We start from the raw sequence: 24,513 nt of genomic DNA on the forward strand, positions 1-24,513 counted from the left end.
CCAATCTCCAGGTGAGGGTTTTCTATGGACTCTTTTGGGGAGAGAGCAATTCAACCGAGACTTGTCGCGGAGCACGGAACTTCGAGCGACTTCCAGGAAGGAACCAGGATCCGGGCCGAAACCCATTTCATATTCCATAATGCGCTCATTCGCGCTCCTGATAACGAACTGAGCTTCTCGGTATATCATTCAGGGTGACAGCTCAGGAGTCGACCTCGCTCTTCAGCTCGAAACTCCCTAATCGGCGCCCAGAGGCGGAGGAGCGCACATCTTCGGGTGTGGTGATTCGGGATTCGCCTCGACCCGTGTAGGGACAAGGTCACCCTTGAGGTGGACGAAGAAGCCAGCTGACCAGGGTGCTGAAAGCTGCCTGAGTGACCTGATTGGGTTCTCCAGTCCTCTGCTTTTCGCCCTCAGACTCCCGGAGGATCGAGCACCGGTTCCTTCAGGAACATGCAGTGGTGCGCTGATCATGAGTTGCTCCGGACTATGTGACCGGGCACGGTGTGGTGGCCTGATCAACGATTCGCGAGTAATCTTGGCATCAAGCGAGTGTGCTACAGCATTGGCAACAACGCTGACTCTGATAATGGTAGTGCAAACCGCGACATTGACAACATCAGCAACAGCATCAGCGCCAGCTCCGACAACAAGAACCAATAATAATTGCAACAGTGATGTTGTGCCTGTGTTTCCAGTGGTCGGAATCGGATGAATTCCAGTCAGGAACGAGACCCTCTCTAGCGTGTCGGCGTAGAACAGTGTTCAGTGTAGTAGCTCGCAGTGACGGTTAGTTTTACAAGATTTGAGTTCGTCGTCAACACTTCCAGCTCCGGGTAGAGGAGTAGATATGAGGATGACACCAATAAGAACGATGATGATTATCACTGGAGATAGCAGTAATATGTCGACATGAGGCTGTCAACGAGAGCCGCGGAGATAGGTGTGAAGAGATCGATAACATGCGGATAAATATGAGCGAGGATCCGAAATCGGAAGTTTAGAGATGAGGCTGCGAGCGAACGTGTTGAAAGCGCTCTGACGAGGTCTCTGTTCCCGACAGCGATTAACGGAAGGAACTCCGAGAGAGAAGAAACGCCGAACGTGTCGTCTTGCGAGGAAGGTATCGGATATCATGGGTTATTTGCTCGCTTGAAACAAACTCATGAATTTTGTGGATCCAAGCCTCCCTTCAGACTCGAGTAATGCCTGAGTTCTGGGTCTCCAGCGACAGGATGAGATGCATTCAATGAGATCAGGAGAATATTTTGTGGATCAGCAGCTACCGTTTGAAGATGAATCGCTTCCTCTGGATGATTCAGAACAGAGGCCTCACAGAGCGGAATCAGCGACGTCATTTAATTGGGAAATGAAGCCAAGTCAGGTCGGCGATTATTGAAGCTTTTTTAAGATTATGGGATGAGGCGAATTTTAAAATGATTTGTTTTCCTCCGTCGAGAAATATATGTGTCGCTCTATGTGAAAAGATCCGAGGCGTGGTCCTGTGGGGACACTCGGAATCACGAAAGATTGCTTGTATGATGAGTCATGAGCCACATGCTCAGGGGCCATGAGCTTTGGTGACGAGCGTTGGTAATCAAAGAATTCGAGACCTCGAAGACGAGGTCCTCAGAAATCATTGCAGTTTAGCTTCCGCTTCCAGCTATATGTGATAAGATACTCTCGGAACGAGCCAGAGAAAGCTCCAGAAACTGATTATTCATGGATTGAAGTGTAGCTGCGAGTGTGTTCAATGACGATGGAGTGATGGTGGATTGATTAATGTTCATATCCATAGCAAATGAAAAATCAGCGGCGTACCTGGAACACGGTGACGAGCGCCCACAGTAACGTGTCAAAATTTTTTCTATCACAGATGCGCTGGCCAGTCAGAGCGTCGACCGTACAGAATTTTCCACCGAATAAATTCATTCCCAGGATGCTACATCACGAGAGGAACCAATCAGATAAGATGAGCAAGTGTGAGTTACGGTCGTCAGCGACTATCATTGATGTCTCGGTCGTCGTTTTTGCTTCCTACGCTTGATTAGCTATACAATTTCGGCTCGTCGACGGCCGATGGGTGTATTCGTATATCTTCGGCGCATATCCTGGAGAAGAGCCCCGAAGCCCACCCGATGCATCCAACAGACTGCAATCCGAAGCTTCATTTGCTGGCTGGTAGTGTTCGATACAATAGGGGGACTCGGTGACGTTTTCGAATCAAGGGAGAACTAAAGATGACCGAAAGGGAGAACACTTATCCCCCGAGGAATGTGACCCATTTCCTCCCGTCCTCCTGAGCTCACAAGTGTCAGAGGAAATTCGATCAGATAGAGAAATCCAAGCTGACGAGGATCAGAGAACAAGAAGCAAGTTCATGCCCCCTCCTCCCTTGGCCGGAAGTGCTCGAGCTTCGAGGGAACTTTTCAATCGATTCGAGCATCGTCAGCAACGTCGTCCATTGTTAAGCCTCCGTCACCGTTATTCTGTGGTGGGAGGGATTAAGGATGTCAAGACTTTCTAGACGTGAGTCGGAGCTCATGGCAACGCTAGTCAGATGGATCATCCGGTTTCAGTCCTGCTTTCAGCTCAATAGAGACAGAAAACTCGGTGTGACCATTCGAAGATAACTCCCTGGAGCTCTGTCTGCGCTCTCCAGAATTCGTTCGATCAGATCCGACGCATCAGACCTGCCTGAGAGTTCCACAGGTCAGATAAAGTTGAAAACGGGGACGGTGGAACAGAGAGAGGGAGAAAGTCGAAGAGAGTGAAAGACGGGGAGGGAGAGAAGAGCCTGAAACATCGAGGGACGAACGGGACTATAGGCAATCATCGAATTTTCCCACGCACAAGAACGAATGGTGTGGACAAGATGGCACATGGTACCTTGGGACACCGTTCCTCCGGATGGAGCGGGGAGCCGGTGGACCCGAGATCGGAAAAATACACACGAAAAAGTCGGACATCAATTCGGACATTGGAAGCTTTGAAGCGGAGAAAGCAGGTCGAGAAGCTGGCCAGGCATATCGTATCATACGGAAGAAGCCGAACAACCCTCCGAAGCTCTCATAGGTCAGTCGAGAAGCTTGAGGACATTGCGATAGCGAGGCGGCGGCGGCAGCTCCAGCAGAGGCTGTGGAGGTAGCGGCAAGCTCAAGGTTGCGGAATACACGCCGTGTACTTGAGCCTGTGCTAGGGGTCGACTCGTTTTTTTTCGGCAGACCGAGACCACGAATTGTCACGTCTCTTTCCGAAAGAGTCCGCTCACGCTGCCTCATTGCGAACTGCAGAGGGGAAGCGTGTCTTCCTGCACCAGGCGGATTCCCGATGGATAGATAATAGAGGGTTGGGATAAGGAATCTGCTAGATACGGACGAAACATACACCGGATTCTTTGACAGATATCTGGATGGCTCACATGCGCTAAAAGGATTTCTAGAGTGCGAATTCCTGAGAGCTAGTCTGTTTGATTTCGATTTTCTTTTTGAGCCCACCAAGCTTTTCAATGACGATAAATCTCGGAACAATCCCGACGAAGGTACGATTCTGGACCCGACGACCCGCGATAGAATTTTTCCCTTTCCTTCGGTCACGGCGAATCGATACCGCGTTCGGCTTCGACTAACCGAAACAGTTCAGGCGGCAACCTCAACAGCCGATGCTCAGCGCAGGGCTTGAGCTTCGTTCTGCCCCTAGACGAGCGTATAGGTATACTCATGATTCGGCTTAGCATATTCACTGATCTAGCGCGGGTTAATGTCTCACCTGCAATCGAGAATTGGGTATCAGTTAGAGAGGGTCTTTCTGAGGATGGAGAACTCCATCGAGTTCCACTCTCAATGAGATGGAACCTCGATCTAGGCTATGGGACTTCAGAAACTCGCCTGAATATGAATATGAACAGCATTAGAAGCGCAAAGAAGACGGCCACGTTATCCATAGTTCTTAGCATAATGAACAACTGGCGTCGCAATGCTGGCATAAATCTGTGGACGATTCTCGCCGTTAGAAACGAGGATTCTTTCAAGTCGGTTTGGCAAAAAGTCAGGACCAGTGCGGTATCCGCTTCGGAGCTCCCCACGGTTCGGCCGGAGTTTCGTTTTCCTCCCGTTCCCCGGCATGGAGGAGCTACCAGGGAGCAGTGATGAAAATGCGCAATTCTCATCCTCCGAGACGAGACCCTCCCGTAGATTCGGTAACAAAATGTTACAGAATTTGATCTCGAGTCTCAATGAGAGCCTGACGTATGAGGTATGAGCCTCACGAGGAGAAGGTTTTCTGTTTCTGTTTCTCAAATGGTCTCAGTGACATTGTGGAGCTCAAGTACCGTGAAGGCGCTGCCCACGAGAGGCCACATCTCGCAGGCCCCGAGGAGCGGAGGATTCCGGTAGTTAGTTGGAGAGACAGTGAAGCGACGCTTCAGGTGTTGAGCTCGGGGACCTGCGACTCTCTTCGGACATTTCAGATCGCGAACGTTCCGATCGTGATTTCCGTAGGTCGAAAACAATAGCTGAATCCGAATTCGGGAGCACCCGATTCTACTCTGCGAACCGAACTCCCCACAACTCCCGAGAAGCACCCGGAACTCTGAGCGACTTGAGAATATAGCAGCAGATGAAGGGGGTGTTCGAGCTCCGATTCTCAACGTGCCAAAAGATCCCTTTGCCGTTGTAACAATTGTTGAGCAAGCGAGGAGCTTCTCATTCACTCAGGCGTTCGGCGTTACGCTAGCCCGCCTCAAGAATCTTCCGCGTAATTGGTGGGATGAACGCACGCTGTGATAAGTTTCCTCGGCAATTTCGGAGCTTCCGTGATGCCTCTCGCATATTTCTCGAAGATGGTGCGCCGGTCCAACTCGCTCCGCGAAGCTTGTTACCTCAGATCGAGCTCCCTCGCAAGGCTAGCATGGGATTTTTTCGATCGTATCGTACTTCCCCTCCGCCCAAGACGGTGCCGAACTCACCTGACTAGTTTCAGTATCCTGAGAAGACGAAAGGTCCTCAACACGGAGAGCCCGGAGCCTTCTGATTGGTTGAGCAATTCGGCGGACGATAAGACGACGATCACGCCATCGAAGACATTGAAACCTGATTGAATGTATTTCCCGAAGCCCTCCGCGAGAATCTTGAGGACCATCTCGAGGCCGAAAACGGCCGTGAACAGGATATTCGACAATTCCACAGCCAGAGTGAGTTCAGCTGGCTGTTGATGGTACTCAATGCCCATCGAGAGAGTATTCACCAGAATCGCTGCTAAAATTCCACGCTGCAAGCGAAGATTTAATTCGAGACCCCAGATTTCATGTCATTCGTCGAGGAGCCATCGTTCAGCACAGAAGGAGAGGAATCAGATCGCCGCGAGACGCCCGGGCGCTCACCTGAAACCTTGGATGATCGACGAGAATTTTTATGTTGGTCCTGAAACGCGAGCAGGCCTGTGCGAACTTCCCTGGTTTTCTGTTTTTCTTGCGTCGACGTCTCCTTCGTTCATCACACTCTTCGTCAGAGCAGTCGCATTCAGAACTGCAAGACGAGCACGTCGAACAAGAATCCAAGGTATCTGCGGAAGATCAGCCGCTTATTCGAGCTCCAGTGAACGATCTCCTCTAGAAAGAAACTTCACTCGAAACTTGCAGAAAATCTCGACGAATTCGCATTCGGAAACGACTTCTGAAATCAGGAAACATTCGCAATCCCTCCCGTTTTCTCGACCCATGGTTTCGAGCTGCGGTGTGTCCGGAGAACTCTCAGCGGTTCGTATTCTCTCCGACAAACTACATATTATACACACGCATACGTCTGCTAGTGTTGCTTTCCCTTACGAATGTGAAGCAAGCGTAAAAGTGTCGTACTGAAGCGGCTTGGAGACAAGCTTTCCCCCGGCCCGCCGCCTCTCGTGTCATTTATCTTTCTTTGCTCCTGTCTCCTCTACATCATATCCCATTCCCCATGCTCTCTTCACACCCGCGCTTCCTTCGCGCTATCCCGTTACGATCCCTTCCTCCCCGGGAAGGGGACGACGAAAAAACAACCTGTTTCGCGGCATCTGGAGCCAATCCGCCGAGCTTGGGGAGCTCGCTCGCGAGATTTCAGGAGCTCTCGGGATTCCTCAGCGAGAAAGCAAGGTTCAGGATGCGGATGCAGATCATGCAAGCGGGATGGCTTTCGATGGGGCAGAGGACGAGGTGGAAGCCGCTATCCCACAGAATGCGGGCGGTCGGAATTATTTCACCAGACAAGCGATCAAACAAGAAACAATCGAACGAACGAACGAACGAACGAACGAACGAATGCTTAATCCAGCTCGGAATCGTTGAACACTAACCGTCGTCACCTTCGTTGAAGACGTTGATGTCTTTAAGACCTTGTGGAGGGTGGGCAGCGATCTCGATCGCGAGCGGCGTTGGAGATCCGCCGATGCCGAGACAAAGGTAGGCCGTATCATCTTCGAGCGATGGCGGGCCGATATGATGATCGAGCTCCAGTTCGACGCCAGAATCCGCTGCCCTAAGTACTTGGTTACGGTGTTGTTGTGGCTGTTCTCGCTGATAGTGGATGCGATGATGGATCTCCGATACTACTACGGCTGTTGAGCATGGGATCGAGCCTGCTGTGGAAGTCGCCGTACTTGTAGCGGAGGTTGGAGAATTAGTTGTTGCGAGATGCTGGAGTTGAACGTCACTCGAAACATCAACGTCTTCTCTGTACAGGAGTGAACTGCTTTGTGGTGCTGCTTTCGATCCTGCCATCGATTCTGCAGGTGTATTGATGGATGTGGAAGTACCGTCGCAGGTGGACGGAGGTCCGGCTGGTGGCGGTATGACGATCGACGCTCGCTGCTGCGACGGTGTCGGTGGCTGTGATAGTATATATTGCTGCTGCTGCTGCGGTTGCTGTGGTACAGGTTGTGACGTAGGTGATGGTGGTGACTGTTCAGGTGTATGACTTTCGCTAGTGAAGGTGGTGGACTGCTCTCCTTCTAGTAATGGACATTTAGTCTGGGTAATGCGCTTGTCGTTCGGATCGCTCTCGCCAGAACAGGGCGACGTCGAGCCGACGTTTGCTTTGAGACTCGTCGTTGACAACAATCGACTATTATTCGACACGGCTTGACAACTAGAGACAATCGAAATGACGTCGTTCGTCGAATTGGTACTTGTGCAGGTGCTCTTTGAAACTAACACTGTCGCACGTGCTGCTTCGGGCTGGCAGGGCACACTCGAGGCTGAAGAACAGAAGGATTGTCATGAGCTACTGGACGCGGCCGCTCGGATATTCCTCATGGATTTGGAAGGAGGTTTTTTTTTGATCGATCGAAGCTAAAACGATTCAAACGCCGGCCCATGAACTCCATCCAATCCTACACTGGCCTCATGAAGGCAGACAGGACGCGGCATGATAATCATGGAGGCGTCAGCGGATGACGTGCAAGGAAACGAAATTAACGCGCAGGGCAAGGAATACTCTGCTCGGAGAGAAACTAAGAGGATAAAGCACGACGAAATCAAGTTTCGCTTGACAGTATCATTCAACGTCTGTCGGACAATGGGGGCTTTCTATGCGGAACTAAGGAAGTACAGGCAGAGCCGAAGATCGGGTCGGTCGTTCGTGTTGGGTCGATACTAAGGATCAGAGCGTGTGAACACAAGTGGCGGTCAGGGATGCCCGGTTTGCGAGGGGGAAAGAAGCGATGCGAAGAAGATATTGTCGTTACCTGCGGTGTAGATGGAGTCTAGCAACGGTGGTGCTGTGCTCTCGGTGGTTTCTAACCTCGGTTCTGGTTGGGTCGTGGCTACGGCGCAAACGCCACCGGCGGTAAATGGCTCTACTTGCGCTCGGGACTCTGAATCACTATCTAGGCATTGAAGCTCGGTGAGGGTGCAGCTGTTGCTGGTGGCTTGCACCTCCTGGGGAAGGCAGGCGAAATCGAAAACCACCTCAGGTCCGATTTGCTGCCTTTCCTTCTGAAAACGCTGCTGCTCCTGATGCTGAGAGGAGTCTCTGCTATCTACGGTGGCCGAGATGCTCGGCAGAGCATCCCCGCATCGGCTGACACTGAATTGAATCACTGTGGAAGTCGATTTGGTAGGAGGCGTCGCTTGCATCTGCTGTGAACAGGCGCCGCAAGGAAAGGGACAGGTGCAATTGCGGGACTGCGACAGCAGGAGGTGCTGGGAACTGGCATTCGCGTCATCCTTTACGGGAGAACGTTTCTCGTAGTCCTTGGGGCTACCTAAAACACGATGGCAACGCTCTGGTGAAAGGAGAATGACCACTGGCAGCAATGAAAATTACGACGAAAGGAAGGCAGTCGGAGGAGACGGCCTCCGACCATGATTCATGGGCCATCATTCGGAAACATCGGCTTTGGACTCGGCGTGCCGCTCCTCTTCAGAATTTTAATCCTTTAGGCCGAAAGGTTCGGCTAGATCGAGCCCGGGAATGGAGCTACTGACGTATGATTGTGACTCGTACCGAGAGATAACGGTCGCCTTCGGCTTACCTTTGCGTGTAAGGGTTGAGGTGTAGGTTGAGGTCGTGGTGGCAGTTGTGGTTACAATGTTGGCTTCTTTGTGGAGGATCGACTCAAGTTTTTGTGTTTCCGAATGGCACCGATGTCCATGCTTGTCGGCTAGATGCGACTGGTCTTCGCCCTCGGGGTCTTCGTTGATGTCTTTCAGTTCATTTTCTTTTCGCTGCAAAGTACACCGGACGTGATCCACAATGCCCACGCTCTCGACCCTCAACTTCTACTCATGGGCTCGTTCACATGCCTGCCCAGAAGTCGAGTATCGTTCCGGCTTACCTTCTTCTTGATTTTTCGCTGTCTCCGGCGTCTTCGATACCATCGCTTTATGACGCGCTTCGTTCGTCTGGCTAAGTGGTTCAGGTACTTGATGATCTGCGTGTAGCAGTCTGCGCCTTCGGACATCGAGAGGGTCGAACTCGAGCCGGCTCGCTCTCGTTCCTGGCGCATTCTTTCCATTTCTCTTTTCTTGGTCTCCGAAAATTGAGTAGCTATCACAACCAGACATAGATTGATCATAAAAAATGAACCGATCTGCAAGTTGCGACGAGAAAAAAAATGCGTGATTTATTGTGCATCCTGCTTCCGACCGCCGTGTCGGGCAACATTTTAGCTGGAAGAGGAGGCTTGTCTCCTCATTCCAGCAACTCCGTCCTCACGGTAGGCTCGGCTTTCTTTTACGAATGCGTTTTCGCCATTAACGCCAGAGCTGATATTCCGCTCAGTAAGGCAGGGGAGTCGATAATAAATCGAGATTTCTCTCATGGTCATCATATGGATTGCTCCTCCGCCAGGAACGGCAATCGGAGTCCTGTTCTTCAGCTAGGCTGACTCGCGCGAATACACGAATGGAATAGTTCCAGTATTGAGAATCCAGGGAGATTCTAGAGCGGGAGAGGCCTGACAAGGCCTGCTCTCTCGGTCCGGATTGTTTCGAGAGTTTACAACTCTCACTCATTATCAGTCAGACGCACGGCGGTGTCGGCCGCTCGACTAGCAGCTCAATGAAGTGCCCGCTTGGGAGCAGGTGATCAGTTAGAGCCTATGAGTAATTAATTATTCCTTCATGGAAAAATGATCACGTGCGCCTCGTGCAAAACCCGGCGTACGGAATGGTATTCTATAGGCGTTCCTCAGAACCACCGGAACTTACGACAATCAAGAGGACGAAGTAGATCCAGTCCCAAAAGGAGTGCGCATCTTGGACATAGTACATGATATCGGACCATCCCTCAAGGCTTATTACCTGGAATAAGGCGTTGAATGACTGCATTGTGAATAAAGAGGAATCGAACCGACGAAATGACTCGCGAGAAGTCCCAGGGGTCATCGAGAGGATATCGGGAGCTCGTAGAAATCGACGCCAGGCCTCTGAGCTTCGGATCGGCGGGTTCGTGTTGCATCGCTGCGGCAGCGATCGTTTCGATGTCCGTCTTCATCATGGTGGCGGTGAAGTCATCGTCGGCGCATTTTTCCTTCTCTCGACGGAGAAACTCCTGACCGCATGCTCATTAGGTCCTTGAAGCGTTTTTAAGACTGAAGAGCCCCCAGACGGCGAGGTCGGTCCGGCCACGATCCACTCGCTCGCTTTTTCGTCGACCTGCCCGCTCGCGCATACCGCCGCCGCCCATCCGCCCACGGCGAAGCCCGATTTTGCGAAAAGCCGATATGCGACGACTTGAGAATCCGCGACAGCCCGAGCTCCTCCTTGCCCCCGTCATTCTCACGCGGGCCCGTGCGGTCGTCCGCCGTTCTATTCTTTTCATTCAGTCTCTGAGATCGCTCGATCCAGATTTGAGGTGGCTCGAGAAATCTCAGGAGCTGACAAGGGATCGGAATGCAAGATTTCGCAGCTCGTTAGAAGCTCGCGTTTCCGATCCCATTGTTAGGTTGGACTGATCCCGACGCCGATCCTATCATTCCGAGGGACTTCATCTGATTATACCCTCCGAAGGAGTTTTCGTTCCTGCATCGATTCTACAGGAGCGCTTTCACCGCTGGCGGAAGACTTCGTATTCGCTCGCTTCCCTTTCCTTAGCCGAAAGTCTCCGAAAGGCCTAACGTCTGTTCCTGCGCGCACGTGTCAGCTTGTGTCGACGACATGTCGTGCCTGACTCGGGAAATTTTCGACGAGTTGAGGCTGGGGGGGCCTCGCCGACAAGTTTCAAATCGGAGCCGCACCAAACATGTCTCTATTCTGCAAACGCTACTCACTAGGAAGATAGCCACCCAGGCTAGTCCGATGTTATCGAACGATATGGCTCCTTGGAACGGATTGCGATCGCCGGCGGAGCAGTTCGTGTAGTACTGATTCCAATTAATGCACCACGAGTCGTTCAAACTCCGAGCCGGAGAGCCGTCTGGTGAGGTTCCCTCTGGAAAAAGAAATTCGTTCTCAATCGCCTTGCTTCGCTCATTCAGCGACATCATAATGTCCGTCCGCACTGCTCGAGTCCCCAACGAACTCGAGTATTCTGGAGAAGAGCTTCAAATCTTGATACCCCCTCCCCCTTATCTTAGAAGCTTTCACCATCGCGACAAGCTTGAGCTCACATATTGTATCGAGCCGGGCTTTGCCCTTCACCACATCGAGGAGGTCTCCCATTGAGCTGAGGAAAAGCCCTGAGCCCCGCTTGTTTGCGGGCGAGCGTGTTCCTTGCCGAGGAGCGCAGGGAAAGAGAAAATATAGCGCAATTTTCCGCCGGCTATCATGCGTGGTGTTGTGAGAGAAACCAGCTGGCCTTTCGCGGTGCAGGACAGTCTCAGAGGATCGATTAATCTTCTCGGAACAGGCGGATTTTTGTAGAATAGCGATCCCGCACACTCCGTATTTTTAGTTTTTCGCAGACGATGCACGGGAATGTGCAAGACGGATTATGCTCCCTTCCGGAATCAGGTGCCGGGACGCGACGACGGAGGAACGTGAGACGAGTCCGCGAAAATTGAATTGGGGTATGTCGGCGTGAGCTCCGGCAATTTCTCTTGATAAAAGCGAACCATGATCCTCAGAGTTTATTCCCAGTGATGATTCCATCGAGATCCTCTCGCTCGTACAGTCGTAACGAGGGCTCCGAGCGTGATCCTCGAATTTACGGAGTCCTTGATGGGCAGCGAAAAAAAAGCTGAATCGAGCGAAATGAGCGCCGCCGTGCGAGCTCGAACGAGGATTTTTATCCAAGCCAGTAATTAATTCTGTGACCTCAGGATCTCTCGAGCGCCGGGGATTCCTGGAGGCCCCGTGGGCGACGCAAGCTTCGGGGAAGACTTGGCGGGAATCGGCGCTCAGGAACTCCACATGTGGACAGTCCAATGTATTTCCCGATCTTCAGAACTTTATACATTCGGGGGACTCCTGGTAGAGACTCAAGGTTACAACCTTACGCTTCGGTCGAGCTCGATCTTAATCGCGTTGATCCGGCGAGCGATTAGGCAGCGAGCTGTCGAGAGGCTGACACTTATACCTACGGTCGCCGTCATTGGCACGGCGTAGCGAGATTGACGGAGAATTAATTAAACTCGTCCGCTCGCTCACCCGTTTAGTGGCCGCTCAACATGTCTTCCCCCGTCAGTGCGAGTCTCAGTCGTCCCGTCGTCGCTTGATAGTCGGCCCGGTAGAGTTGGCCTTTCTCAGAGCTTGTCGATTCCCCAATCAGGCCACGTTCGTGCGTCGGTGAGCGCTCGAGTTGAATAGCGCTTTCTGGGCTGAGCCTCGAATAATGCTACCAAAGGTTTTTCATTGTGCCTCCGCGGAACTCGGCAAACATAATTGGGTATTCCGTTAAGAGAGACCCCGGAGCGTCTCGGTTCTTGCTCGAAATTTCCGCGTGGGCAAGAGAGCCTCCTTTTGAAAGTTTTGAATGAAAGGAACTTCCTCAGCGATTCCATGGCAACTCTTCCTCGAGGTTTCTCAACGGCGAGAGCTCTCCCGAGCTCGAATTCAGCTCATTGCACGAATTTGCAGCGTGAGCGATCCTGTTTAGTTTTCGAGTGCGTAATTCTTCCGAGAGCACAGAAAGAACGCCTATCGCAGATCCCGAGCTCGCATCCTGATTGCCTCGATCACTCGGGGACCATGCATTGCGTAACTGTTCCGAGGAGAATCGATCAGAGAAAATGCGGAGAAGCTTGATGAAATCGATCTGTCAACTTCATGATTCGCAGTACTTAAGCTAGAACGAGACTCTGCACTGGGAACGACTAGGCCCGATGCCAGGAAGCAAGGTCAGCGGAGTCGCGTGGCCAATGGTGTTAATCAGGAGCTCTTTGGATCGCGTGACGGGACTTGTTCAAGATTATCCAGCGGTTTCCCCGATCATTATCGGTGCTCTTCGTTCCGCAAACACTTCTCTGAGGACTCAGACTGATCTGATGTTCAATTATGATGAGATCGTAGCAGCCGCATTTTTTAGCGAGGAGTCCCTCATCTGTGTTTCGCTGATGGAGAATAGAGGCATAGATGAGAAACGAGAAGATTCACGAAACTGATGCGACTTACCCGGTCGATTGACGTAATGATCCAGAAATGACATGTTGTCAAAAGCTTGACTACAGAGTACATCTTCGAATATTCTTTGCGGTAGCATGTCGCATCGATGGATGCCGTTGTTGTTTTCGGTTGAACATATATAATCCTTATCGTGTTCGGTTTGGCCAATCGTGTAGTAGTTTTTCACTTTACTGCAAGGGATAAAAACTCGTTATCCACATGTATCGACGTTCTGATTATTTCAGGACTTCCGCGGCACTCTATGTCGGAGCTCAGCTGTCTGGAGGACGATGCGAGCGATTACCTCAGCCAACATGGGGCAAATTAGTTCGTCCGAGAGTGTTTTTCAGGAATTTGAGCAAACTTTAACCGAGAGCGATATCTAAAATCCTAAGGGGGACTCAGCATCGGCAGATGTTCTCGGTCTAGAAGTATAATCGAATATTTGGAAATTTCATTGGACGCTCGATTGGAACCACGTATCAGGGGGAACTGAGCAGACACTTCTGCAGTGGATCGGAGAAAACTGATATTCGATAGGCGCCAGGACCGATAATTATCAAGTCTCTTGGATGCCCAACTCTCGTGGATCGATCGCCGAGCTCGTCCTGGTCGAGTCCGAGGTCCACGAGGCCGTCTCCGGGCTCCGGGACCGCTCTGGCCTTACATCTCAGACACAGTGTTGACTTCCGCGGACGTATCCTTGTGACGTACGTTCATTAATCTCACTTTACGTTCCGTCAACTATAAAACAGCCGCCTCTCTCGCTCTCGCATGACTTTTCTCTACTCTCCGGAACGAGTGTGGCGAGAGGTGAGAATACAACGCCGTACCATCGAGTCAGCCAGCCAGCGAGCCGTCCTGCCTGCCGTCCCGCTCGACGACCAAATTGATTCGTGATCTATTTGCGGGAGTAAAAGGGGCAGCAAAGACTTCCGAACCACTCTGGTCCTCTCGCAAACGACCCGGGATCGGATGGCTACTGTTCTTTAGCGTCTGGCCGTGCAGGAGAAGACTCGAAGACACGCGGAAAAACTCCTGGAGGAATTTAGCGGAGGAAGTCGATGGCGCGGGATCTCTTGGATCAGACCGAAAACCAAGAGGTTAGCCCCCAAAAATCAGCGATGACTGGATGAGCTCGAGTCGGAAAGAGTGGGGAGAATTCTCCTGAAGGCTTTGAAAAATTCAAGCATACCGTCACCCCTTCGTGGTGTCGAGGGTGGCCGACCCAATCATAGATGAGATTTCTGTCTCGGGAATCTTTAAGAGGGATAATTCCCGAGGAGCAATCGAGCCTGGTCAATTCGTCGTGATTCGAGACCGGAGAGCGATTCTTAATGTTGTTTCCGATCCATCTGTTCCGACATGTTCCGCCGGAGGAGCTCTTTGAGTCGGGGAAAGAGCGAGCCCTAACCTTTTTGACGAGAGTGGGACACGGAAAAGTTGTCTTTCTGCTCAATTGGAAGCTCAACCAGCACGACTTGGATCTATACCAGCGACCGTGGACACACTTTGCTGACTAAGCGTGAGCTCCTATCAAATATTTGCGCTCGTCATCCGCTGTTTTCCACTCGAACACATCAGTCGACCGGGTACGCAAGGAAGCACTGAAGAAGAAGAGAGTACGAAACGCCATGTCGGACAGTCGGTGGAACCTTGGAGCCGAACGATCTGGAGGTCCACCCGACCAGTTCGGGAGAAATATTTTTCAAAGACTTCTGACCCGCCACCGACTTCTGACCCAGGCTCGAGTCGCGGTCATTAAGGAAATCTGGGCAGGGCAGCGTCATTCTCGTTGATTTCGAAGGGAGACGAACCCGAGAATACGGAGTCACCGTGGAAGACTCCTCAAGATCCGTCCTCTCCGACGAGAGGATGATCTCCATTCATCAACGTTGAGCGAATAAGCGACTGCAGGTCAACCGCAGAAGCCTGGGTGACGTCATTTTTATTCTTGTTGCTTTCGTGTGCGGCTCCCGCAGCCGACTCCGGCTGTGAAGATACTATCAGAGTGACAGCGTCGAACGACCTCCTTTGGCCAACGCCATTCGGCAGCCTGCGCGGTGGTCGCATTCATTAGGATATGCGTTGCATAACTCGTTTTTTTCCTCCTTCTCCTGTGCCTTGCCTCCCGCTCTCTCGTGATAGCCGCAATCACCGCTCGCTGAGTCGTTGAAGCTAACCGCAACCAGTCGAAGCTTGAGACACTTGCGGAACGCTGCCGAAGTTGCGAGGAAGCGAAATTGGCTATCGTGTGGAACGCTTTGAGTTAGCTTGGACTGAGGAAACTTACAATTTTTCGTAGAGCTGCTCCTCGTTCAGTGGAAATGTCGTCGGAAGGTAGCACCTTTGGCGAAGCAGTCCGGCCCACAATTGGACGCCGACGATTCCGAAGATGAAAAACACGAAAAAGCACAACATCAGGACGTTGCCCAACATGGGCAGAGTGTCTAGGAGCAGCATGACCAGGATTCTCATGCCTGCAAGAGAGAAAAAGAACAACGGCCATGAAGGTCGGGACATCATTGATTTTCTTTCGCCAGGAACAAAATCATCGATCAAGAACAGCGCAGCCCGAGTCACCGCGGCTCTGAAGGATCACCACACACTCGAAAGAAAGAGTTCCCTCGGCCGTGTCGTGCGTAAGCGAATCCTCGCATCGTGTCTGTATATATTGAGCGCGCCAAAATCCGTGCGTACTTTCCCAGCGATACGGAAACAAATATGGTAATGTGCGCAGAGGGGAGGCGTGCATGCATGTGAGTTTGGACAGGCAGAGAGTCTTGGCGAAGAACGACGATTGCCTCGCTTCAAAAAACATGATTCGCACGAGACATAGTTGGGAATAAGTGCACGATCGGGGCCGACTTCGCAAGTTTTCTCGCCAGACCGACGCCTTTGACCTCGCTGCGACCTTGAACATGTCGAAGAGGAAGCCTCCATCGAATCAATCCGACTCTGCCTCATTCTGCGATACACCTATGTGTCAGTCTGGTCTGTGACGAAGGATTCGATTTGAGAGAGCATTTCTCATTCTCTTCTGCGAGATTCAAGATGAGCGGGCCCATGCGTCGATACTAGGTACATAAGACCTCAAGATATTCGGTGGGAGAGGGGGGATTCCATGCGGGGCAGGAGCATGGCGGAAACTCGAGCGAGGCAAAGTAAAAAAGGTAAAAAAAGTAAAGCGAAAAACAAGGGCCAGCACAAGTCATTTTTCCGATCATGCATCGTCAAGGAACCAGGACCCAGAACCTGACCCGATTTCCCAGAGGACGTCCCTCCCCTATCCGACCGGGCGGCTCGAGCTTCGATGATCGGAACTCACTGAACTGTACTGGCAGAGTGGGTTTTCCATTGCAGACAGCAAGAAATAGGATTGCCTCCTCAGAAACATAGTAGTGCTTCAATCAAATTCGATTGATATTTCCGCTCCGGAGGTTCGTCGTTAGTCGTCTTCCGTCGACTGAACACGCAGGAATACTCCCGGGCCGCATTCTTGGGGCTTTTAGGTACTCCGCGATTCACAGTGCTTAGAGCCGTGAATAAACACTCGGGTGGTTCCGCAACCCCTGTCCCCCAAACGAACGGCTCATATCATGATTAGAGCTCGTTCGAGATGCCGCAGGATGTTTCACGAATCGAGCCGGAGCCGAACTCGCAGGAATAGCCCGACCGTGCTCGGTCGAGTCTTGTTCTTGTCTTGCGGGAGGGGAAACGAGGATTTCCTCCAATCGAGACTATACGGGGTCGGCGTTCGAACCTCTCTTCCGACACCTTAGGGTTGCCAATGTCGATACAGTCCTTTGTTCTCGCTTCGGAGCAGAAGAAAGGAACAGAGACGCGAGCCAGTTGGGAAGGGATCAGGGTAGAGGCGGGAAAGAGTCGACCAGCCGAGATTGAGATACCCATCAATTGCTTATTTGAAAAGAGGATCGAGAAACAATTCGAGCGAGAAACAAGGGAACCGAACAGGAGCTCGTCCCGGCCGACGAGCAACAGACTTGCGGCTACTCGCCGCAACGAGACCGTTGAAAGAAATGACTAGAAGAGAATGACTCGGTGTCGAAGGAACGAGGGGCGCCGTATAACTTTTCGTGGAATCGCGAACCGCCAGAGGAACGGAAACGGTTCAGAAAACGGTCGGACGAATATGGCGAATTCCAAGGAAAAGGAGGACATTGGGGCCTCTTAATCTCTCGCGACAAGCTCTTGGTCTCTCAAGGGAATAAGAAGCTGCGAAACTGGTATCAGAGAAAGCGTGCAGGTATGTTCGGACCCGAATCCCTGCAGTTCTCCGAAATGGATCGGTAGACGAAAACAGAATGGGACGTTGCGGACCAACACTTCACCATGACGTCATCAGCGGAATTCGAGCGATTTTCCTCGGGGGTTTCCGAATTCAGATCACGAGCTGAACGGTGGAATACTCACTGGGGATTCTGTTGATGGCTCGCAACGGTCGCAACACCCGAATCGTCCTGATGGCAGATAAGTTCATATTGCCCACGTCCAAACAATATTCGATCGCTCTGCAAATCAGAAGTTGGCACGTGAGACTTGCACCACGAATGAAAAGCATTAGCTTCATGTTTTGCTACACTTTTACCGGAGTACAGCTGAAACAAACTGAGTTTTGGTCGGATGAGCTCTAGATGCGCTCGGAAACTCCGTGGAGTAACGAGTCGTAACAAGTTCCTCGGCACACACCCGGGGCATTTCTCCGGGACAGGGATGATACAATTGACGATCCCCAAATACAGTGGCGTGCCCAGGTGAAGGCAGGGGGGGGGGCGAGGAGCCATGGCCCCCTCTAGATCTCTTTCTGGCCCATAGATTTCCATGTTGAGGCCCATCATCATCGGTACTTTAGCCCCTACCAAGACAATGGCCCGTCCCCCCCAAAAAAATTCCTGGGCACGCGCCTGCCCAGATCCCCTTCCCCGTCACATCAGAGGAAGCACGCATATGTCTACAGCACCACGCGAGTCCCACTCTCATGGAAGCTAGTGAAGAGAGTAGCGATAGGGCAGAGTGAGTTTGCAAGCGCTTACCTTTATTACATTGAAAAATGGGGATACCAGAGAAGGGTAAGGGGACAGAGAAGAGCGAACGCGGTGAAAGGGAGTTACTTACTGCCTGCGCGTACTGCGCAAAAAACTATCCTATCATGGCAACGTAGTCTCTCGCGTCATAGAGGGCTGCATATCCGTCGCGTACAGGCTTCGAACAAGAGCCATCTAACAACGAGCTCAGTGAAAGTCAGGCACATCGGAGGATTGAGGGAGCTGGTGGGCGACAGCTCTCGAGTGATCATGTCTTTCGCCTGTCGCGGCTCATAACTAACTTACGTTAGTTAGTCTATTTCCGGGACTTTTCGTTCAGCCTAGCGTCCATCTCAGGGACGTGGGGCTGAGGCGGGACCTTGGACGAATTCACGACGAGAAGCGGTCGCCTACACTCTGTGGGGCTCAATCGAAGGTGTGCGATAGTGATGTTCAACGGCGGCATCGCGGCAAAATAAGCACCGAGAGAAAACCAGGGCAAAAACCATTATGCCCTACACAGTAGGGATCCTCAAGGTTCCCCCTCCGAAGGCCGCGTTCAGCGGATCTGAGCGGGAAGCTTGCCCTCGGAAGATGGATCCGAGGTTCGTGACCCCGATGATCGATAATAGTTCGCCCGGGACCGATGTCAGGCAAGTCCGGAGAGTAATTCAAGTTCCAAGAATCCCACGAGATTATTTTCCAGGATGAGGTCGACTCGAAGCATGAAGAGGACCTCCTTGAGCAGTCACGGGGACCTTCGACTCGTTCGCGCTGAGTGAACTCGGGTCGGGCGACTTGCGATCCGACTGTTGTGTAGCGAGTGGAACAGTCGGACGCCTAGATATGCGATCGATATAACCGTAGACCAGCGCTGCGCGATTAAGTTTCAGACTGTGAATGCGATTACGAGGGGCATATATAATATTCAGTCATGTCATAAAGGACCGGGTCATGAATCGCGTGAGTTGAAGCTAATGTGGACCACGGAGCGTCCGAATTCGCCGAGAGTACGCACACGATCATCACTCTCAGCGCTGAAAGTGGGTCAGGTTGACCGCGTGAACGAATGAGCTTTTGCGCGGACATCAGCGTCGTTTCCTTTCGGTGCGATGAGGTCAGAAACGCGAATAATTTTCAGACATCCGAGAGCTCGCAGCTCGAGGAAGACTGCGCGGAAATTGGATGGATGGATGCTTTATTGACCCTCTCTGACTCTATCTACCATTATATCCTAATGGTATCTTAGCAGATAGGTAATGGATGATAATCTTTGTTTCGGTGATGAAAATCTTTCCGTCGTCTCTCTCTTTCCGAAACTATACGGTCCCAGCCCCGGAGCTCGCTGTACAGTGCATAATAGAATGTATTGAACTACTTCTAGATCTTATCAGAGGTACTCACCCTGCGACGACGATGAAAAAATCTAATCGGTTCCATGTTTCTGAGAGATATGAATTTCGACCTCCAACGAATCCCATTGCCAATATGCGCACGGCCATTTCCACGGCGAAAAAGGCGAAGATCAAATGATCGAATAGCTGGAAATGAGTGATTTCGATTCATGAAAGTGCAACAAATTCTACCGAATGAGCTCTTTCACAACACTACGAAATTCGTATTCCATCTACTCGACCAAGAGTAATGTTCCGCAATCGAGGGCCTCCCTCGTTAAACCAGCGCCCCAGATTCGAGCGTTGCCCTTTGAGAATATCCCATGCTTGAAAGATTTGGCGGAGGACCCTGTTCTTGAGAGGAAGCGATTCTTCTATCCATAAGTGAAATTGGGAAAGTATCCCATCTCGGGCGAATGCCGAGTCACGTCCCGATATCCTTCGCAAATGAGTGAGAAATGGTGGCGTCTCTACCCGAGATCTCGCAAGTATGATTCCGGTGTGAATTCTTATTATCGACCCAGATATCCACCGCAAGAGTGTCTCGCCCGGATAGGACGGTTTCAAGTCGAGAATTTGATGAGGCATCGATCCGCGCATTTTGCCCCGAGCAGATCCCCCCCACCCGCTGAGGAAGTTCGCGAAAAGAACCTGATCGTCATCATGGTTTGGATGAGTTTCATCAGGCTGGTCTGGGATCGCTGTGGGCTCTTTGAATATTATCGTACCGCAATGAAGTCCCGGAAGTCGAATACCCTTTCCCTATCAATCCCAAAGTGGCTCGATGCATATTAGGCAATAGTACAAGGGCGAATCGATCCTCAAAAGATACAAGAGCATTCGTAGAGCACACCGATCGACCATTAACGTCAAGCATGGCAAGGACACTTGCCGTGAAAGGATCCCTAACAACAGCTTGTACTTTATTACTACGATGGACGATCAGTCTTCGAAGACACGATTGTTCCTCGGAGATCGACTCCGTCGGATCAATGGCCAGCCACAGAGAGGCGTACGGAAGAGCAACGTCGACGAAGCTTTCTCGAGACTCCGGCGAATTATAGGGCTGATCGCGTTCTCGGGCGCGGTGTGAATAATTTCTACACGAGGTCTGCTGCGCATACCTCCGTCACGGGGACTTAACGAGGAGCGAGCGTCATGGATCTCATTGAGCGGCGGGCTCGGATACTGCGGCACTCTGAGCAGACGGACCGTCTGCAACACGTCTCGCAGCAACAAGAGCACCTGCGTCATCTCCGTCGGAAAACGTGCCAACGGCTGGTGCGACCTCGGACTCATAGTGGATCCGCGCTCCATATCCGGGGAATAAAGCAGGTAATCATTCTGAGGAAAGGATACATTTCTTCTCGTATCACGAGAACCGTAATGTGTGAGGAGCCAAGCGGTGACGTGCCATAGCCGGGTAGCGCGTGTAGTTCCTTCGCGGACCGGAACGATTAGAAGATCACCCGTAAAGGCCGCAATAAACGCTTAAAAAAATGCAGATGCAATAAATTGCGTTGACCGCTCCCGTGATGCCATGTGAGGCACGCCGCAGGGCGAAAAACTCGCGTATTCGTCCCACCAGATGTGGGATGAAAGCCATGGAGCTGCTGCTGATAATAATAGTATGTATCGTATGTTCTATTTACGGCTGGTCTGCGAGCTGGTCCAGTAGAAAGAGCGAAAGCGTGACATGGTTGTCGTCGTGGCTGTTTTGCCGACGTCTCTGCCATCGCGGCCATTGCCTCCGCTAGTGCTCCCCGCCGATTGTTGTCGGTCGTCGGCGACGTTACGCATTCAACAGGAAGGTTTGGATGCGATCGAAGCGTGATTGCTCTGACGTGTGAGCAGCACGCGCCGCAACAGCTCGAGCTCTGCATCCGACCCGATCTGAGCTCATATAGGCTGTTTGGCAAAGCCTTCGAGCGATGTTTCCCTGTACGTCGAGGCTCGATCGCCCGAGCTGTCAAGCTGTCCCTTCTCACAATTAAATGTATGAGCCGATGTGCGCAACTCCATGATGTATGGCTTTGAGCCCGCGCCCGGTGTCTGTGAGCGAGCGCGATATTTTCTTCGTCTGTAGATTCCGCTTGGATATACGGTGATCTCTGATCAGGTTAAAACAGACACGGGGAGTCCGGGATACCTCCGTGCCCACGGGATCAGGAAATCTTATCCTGCAGACGAATATCGAAAACGCAGATTGGAGTGAGCGCTTAGGGGATCCAGTGAACCGGAGGGCGAGCCCGGGCAGAATCTTGAATGGCTGTTTATGCTCTGGACTCGGGAACGATGGGAACGGGGAATTTCCAGTTATCTCCACTATGTGGTGGGCTTTGAGCGCTAATTATTCCGTCGCGCCGTCCGTTTTTTTCCCGCTTCTTCTCGCCGCTATTCTGCGAGATATAGTGGCTACGAAACGGAGATAACGCTCTCGACACGGAGAGGGGGACAAGGCTGAGAAAATCTTCATTCCTCTCTCCTCCAAGGTCCCCGATGTCCTCGACGACAGTCTCTTTGGTTTTTGCAGGAGGGACCCGCTGCCGCCGCATGTGGGATGGGGCTCTTGTTCATCATCGACGGCGGCGGCGCGGCGTTCGGAACGAGTCGACACTTTTAATTTCGTGTCCAAGTCGAGCAGAAACCGACCGGCACCCGACGGACTCACGGACAAATTAAGCGAGAGGAATTTAGAGATGAACCCGGGAGGAATGAGACCGGAGCTCGACAGCAGTCGCAGGCCGCAGGGACCTGCGTCTGCGAATGAACGCCGCTCGCTCCGAGCAAAATCATTCTACCGTTCATGACTCATGACCTGTATTAAAATCGGTCGTCGTGTATCCGCAGTCCATTGTTACACACGGAGAGAAACGTATGTATCTGTCCTTGTCTGCTTGAGCTTGGGGAGGAATTTCTCCGCAGTGGGATACCGCGAAGCCGCGGGTTGAAAAGTCGCTCCAGACTCTTCAGCAAATAGAGCGGTGATTATCTTGTTAGAGAACTATCCAGAATAGAAAGATCCTCAGAGGGAGTGGTGGTTTCTGTCACGAAGAACGATCACGAAATCCCGCCAGCGCCCGAAACTTCAATATGCACGAACCGAAATATGCACGAATCTGATCAGTGATCAGTAATCGGTAGGAGCTGCGTCGTTCGCAGCGGCTCAGAGAGTCACTACTCTTTGATATACATAATAAGTGTGCATATCTGTGGTAAACTGCACGGTGGTAATGTCGACTGGTCTCTCAAGCTATAGCTGGAGCCTCTGGCATCGGTGACGAAAGCACTCGATACAGTACAGTCCCGCTATAGTGTGCCCATCTCAAGGAAACGGCATAAAGCGTTCACTATATAACCGAGAGAATGAGATTGGTATATAAAGGTCGGCAACGGGGCAATCGGTCCAGTATAAGCGGGAGTCCACTAAACCGGGGTAATAGTTCTACATATCCAAGGGACGGAACTTACCTGTAAAATTTGGCATCTTGTGTTTACACAAAGTTCGTCGGCACACGGTTGATACATTCCGAGCGTTATGCAGTTGAGCAAGATGACCAGCATAGAAGCTCGCTCGAACCACGTGTTCGATCGAAGAAGGGAGAAGAAACCTGGCGTTAAGGAAAACTGATCGGCCCCCGAGGGTGGCCTGCCAAAATCTCGAGATTTCCGATTCTTGCTAATCATACGTAGTGGACTTAATCTATGTAGGTAGGTATCCCTAGGTAAGCGAAAAGACATCCATTTCGGAGAGAACAAAAGAATTCAGAAGTTCTCGCCAGAACAGAACAAGACGGAGCTCATCACCAAACAGCACGTACTTCACCGGAACATGCAGCGACTCATACTCCCATTTGTTAATGTTCATCCACCCGATTGGCCGACGGCTGACCTTGCAGCACAGTGAAAATGCACCAAAAAACGTGACCTATGAATAATGGAACAACTTAAAAATAGCAATGATCTGAGCGATCACGCTGCGAGAGGACCTCTCGCGGCCGTAATGGATCAGTGAGAAATAACAGCAACGGAAATGGTAGCCGCTGCTTGGAAATATTCATGTTCCGAGCATCTCGAGGGTGAGACGACTTTGCGAGACTCGTATCCGATCCCAGGGTCTCAGAAACCGCCTCCGGAGAATATCTTGCGGAAAACAATAGTCTGGAACCCTTGCTAATTCCGACGAGGGGCCGGCTTCATTTTCCCTGGTGTCGTTATCGGTCTTTGTATGAGTAATCACGTCTTCCTCACCCCGTCTGTTTCGATCATCGGCGTCGGTCCCCAGCAGAGTCGGGCCTCAGTATGAAGCTCGAGACATCCGAACCGGAAGTTTCCGCTGTCTCAGACGTTGAGTAATAATTCATCAAGGACTAGTGCGTTTTTCGGAGCATTCTGTTCGATAATGTTATGTAGGTGCCGGGTGCGATGCGCGACGTGCGCATGACGTAGAGCCTTGTTTATTATTGATTACCAGCCCAACGCGAGCCCCATTAGAGCAGAACAACCGAGCAGTATAACCGGCGGCTAATTTACAAGAGAGCGTCCCTCGGCGAGCTTTCCCGAGTCTTGAACTCTCAAGCCACGAACATCACCATTGTCGGCGGCTGCAGATCTCAGGGGCGACGAGCCTCACACGCCGGACCTCAAGTACCATGGCGCTCGCAGTTTGGGGGCTCGAATTGTAAATGCGGAGTCTCTCGTAGCGTGATGCACCTTCCCTCGGCGATAAACTCTTTGTCGGCCCATTCCGAAAATCGCCGCGAGGAGAAAGCAGTATTACAGCTCCAACGTTGCCGGGCTTTTCCGCCCCCTCCCAATTCGGGAACCTCGCTCCCTAGAGAATACGAGGTGCTCCTGACACCGATTGCTTCCCACGGTTGCCAGCGCACTCCGAGGCTCCAAGGACCTCGCATGACTCCAGCCATGATCTTCGATCGAAGATCTCAAGGCTCTCTGGAAACGAGGGGAATGGCGAGAGAAACTCCATTCAGCAGTCATGCCCGACTTCCTAAGCGAACTCAGCGCCAGTCGCAAGTTATACCCGACAGAATATACTGTT

The 24,513-nt window shown here is 51.7% G+C and overlaps 1 protein-coding gene across 1 annotated transcript in view; it reads right to left on the reverse strand.

The window, feature by feature from the left end:
* The window catches only part of Ca-alpha1T (Ca[2+]-channel protein alpha[[1]] subunit T), a 33,932-nt gene extending 10,881 nt beyond the window's left edge, over nt 1-23,051 (reverse strand). The window contains exons 1-15 of the mRNA XM_018638809.2: nt 22,926-23,051; nt 19,465-19,601; nt 17,450-17,547; nt 15,309-15,495; nt 13,076-13,206; nt 10,744-10,889; nt 9,683-9,775; nt 8,809-9,063; nt 8,506-8,698; nt 7,717-8,235; nt 6,328-7,227; nt 5,381-5,562; nt 4,967-5,268; nt 3,888-3,989; nt 1,822-1,942 (exon numbers count right to left, since the gene is read on the reverse strand). Of these exons, the coding sequence (XP_018494325.1) occupies nt 1,822-1,942; nt 3,888-3,989; nt 4,967-5,268; nt 5,381-5,562; nt 6,328-7,227; nt 7,717-8,235; nt 8,506-8,698; nt 8,809-9,063; nt 9,683-9,775; nt 10,744-10,889; nt 13,076-13,206; nt 15,309-15,495; nt 17,450-17,547; nt 19,465-19,601; nt 22,926-23,018 (3,459 nt within the window). The 5' untranslated portion in view covers nt 23,019-23,051. The remainder of the gene's footprint in view (nt 1-1,821; nt 1,943-3,887; nt 3,990-4,966; nt 5,269-5,380; nt 5,563-6,327; nt 7,228-7,716; nt 8,236-8,505; nt 8,699-8,808; nt 9,064-9,682; nt 9,776-10,743; nt 10,890-13,075; nt 13,207-15,308; nt 15,496-17,449; nt 17,548-19,464; nt 19,602-22,925) is intronic.
* Between the last annotated feature and the right edge of the window lie 1,462 nt (nt 23,052-24,513).

Source organism: Galendromus occidentalis, unplaced genomic scaffold, assembly GCF_000255335.2.
Source record: "Galendromus occidentalis unplaced genomic scaffold, Mocc_1.1 scf7180000077183, whole genome shotgun sequence".
Taxonomy (NCBI): Eukaryota; Metazoa; Arthropoda; class Arachnida; order Mesostigmata; family Phytoseiidae; genus Galendromus; species Galendromus occidentalis.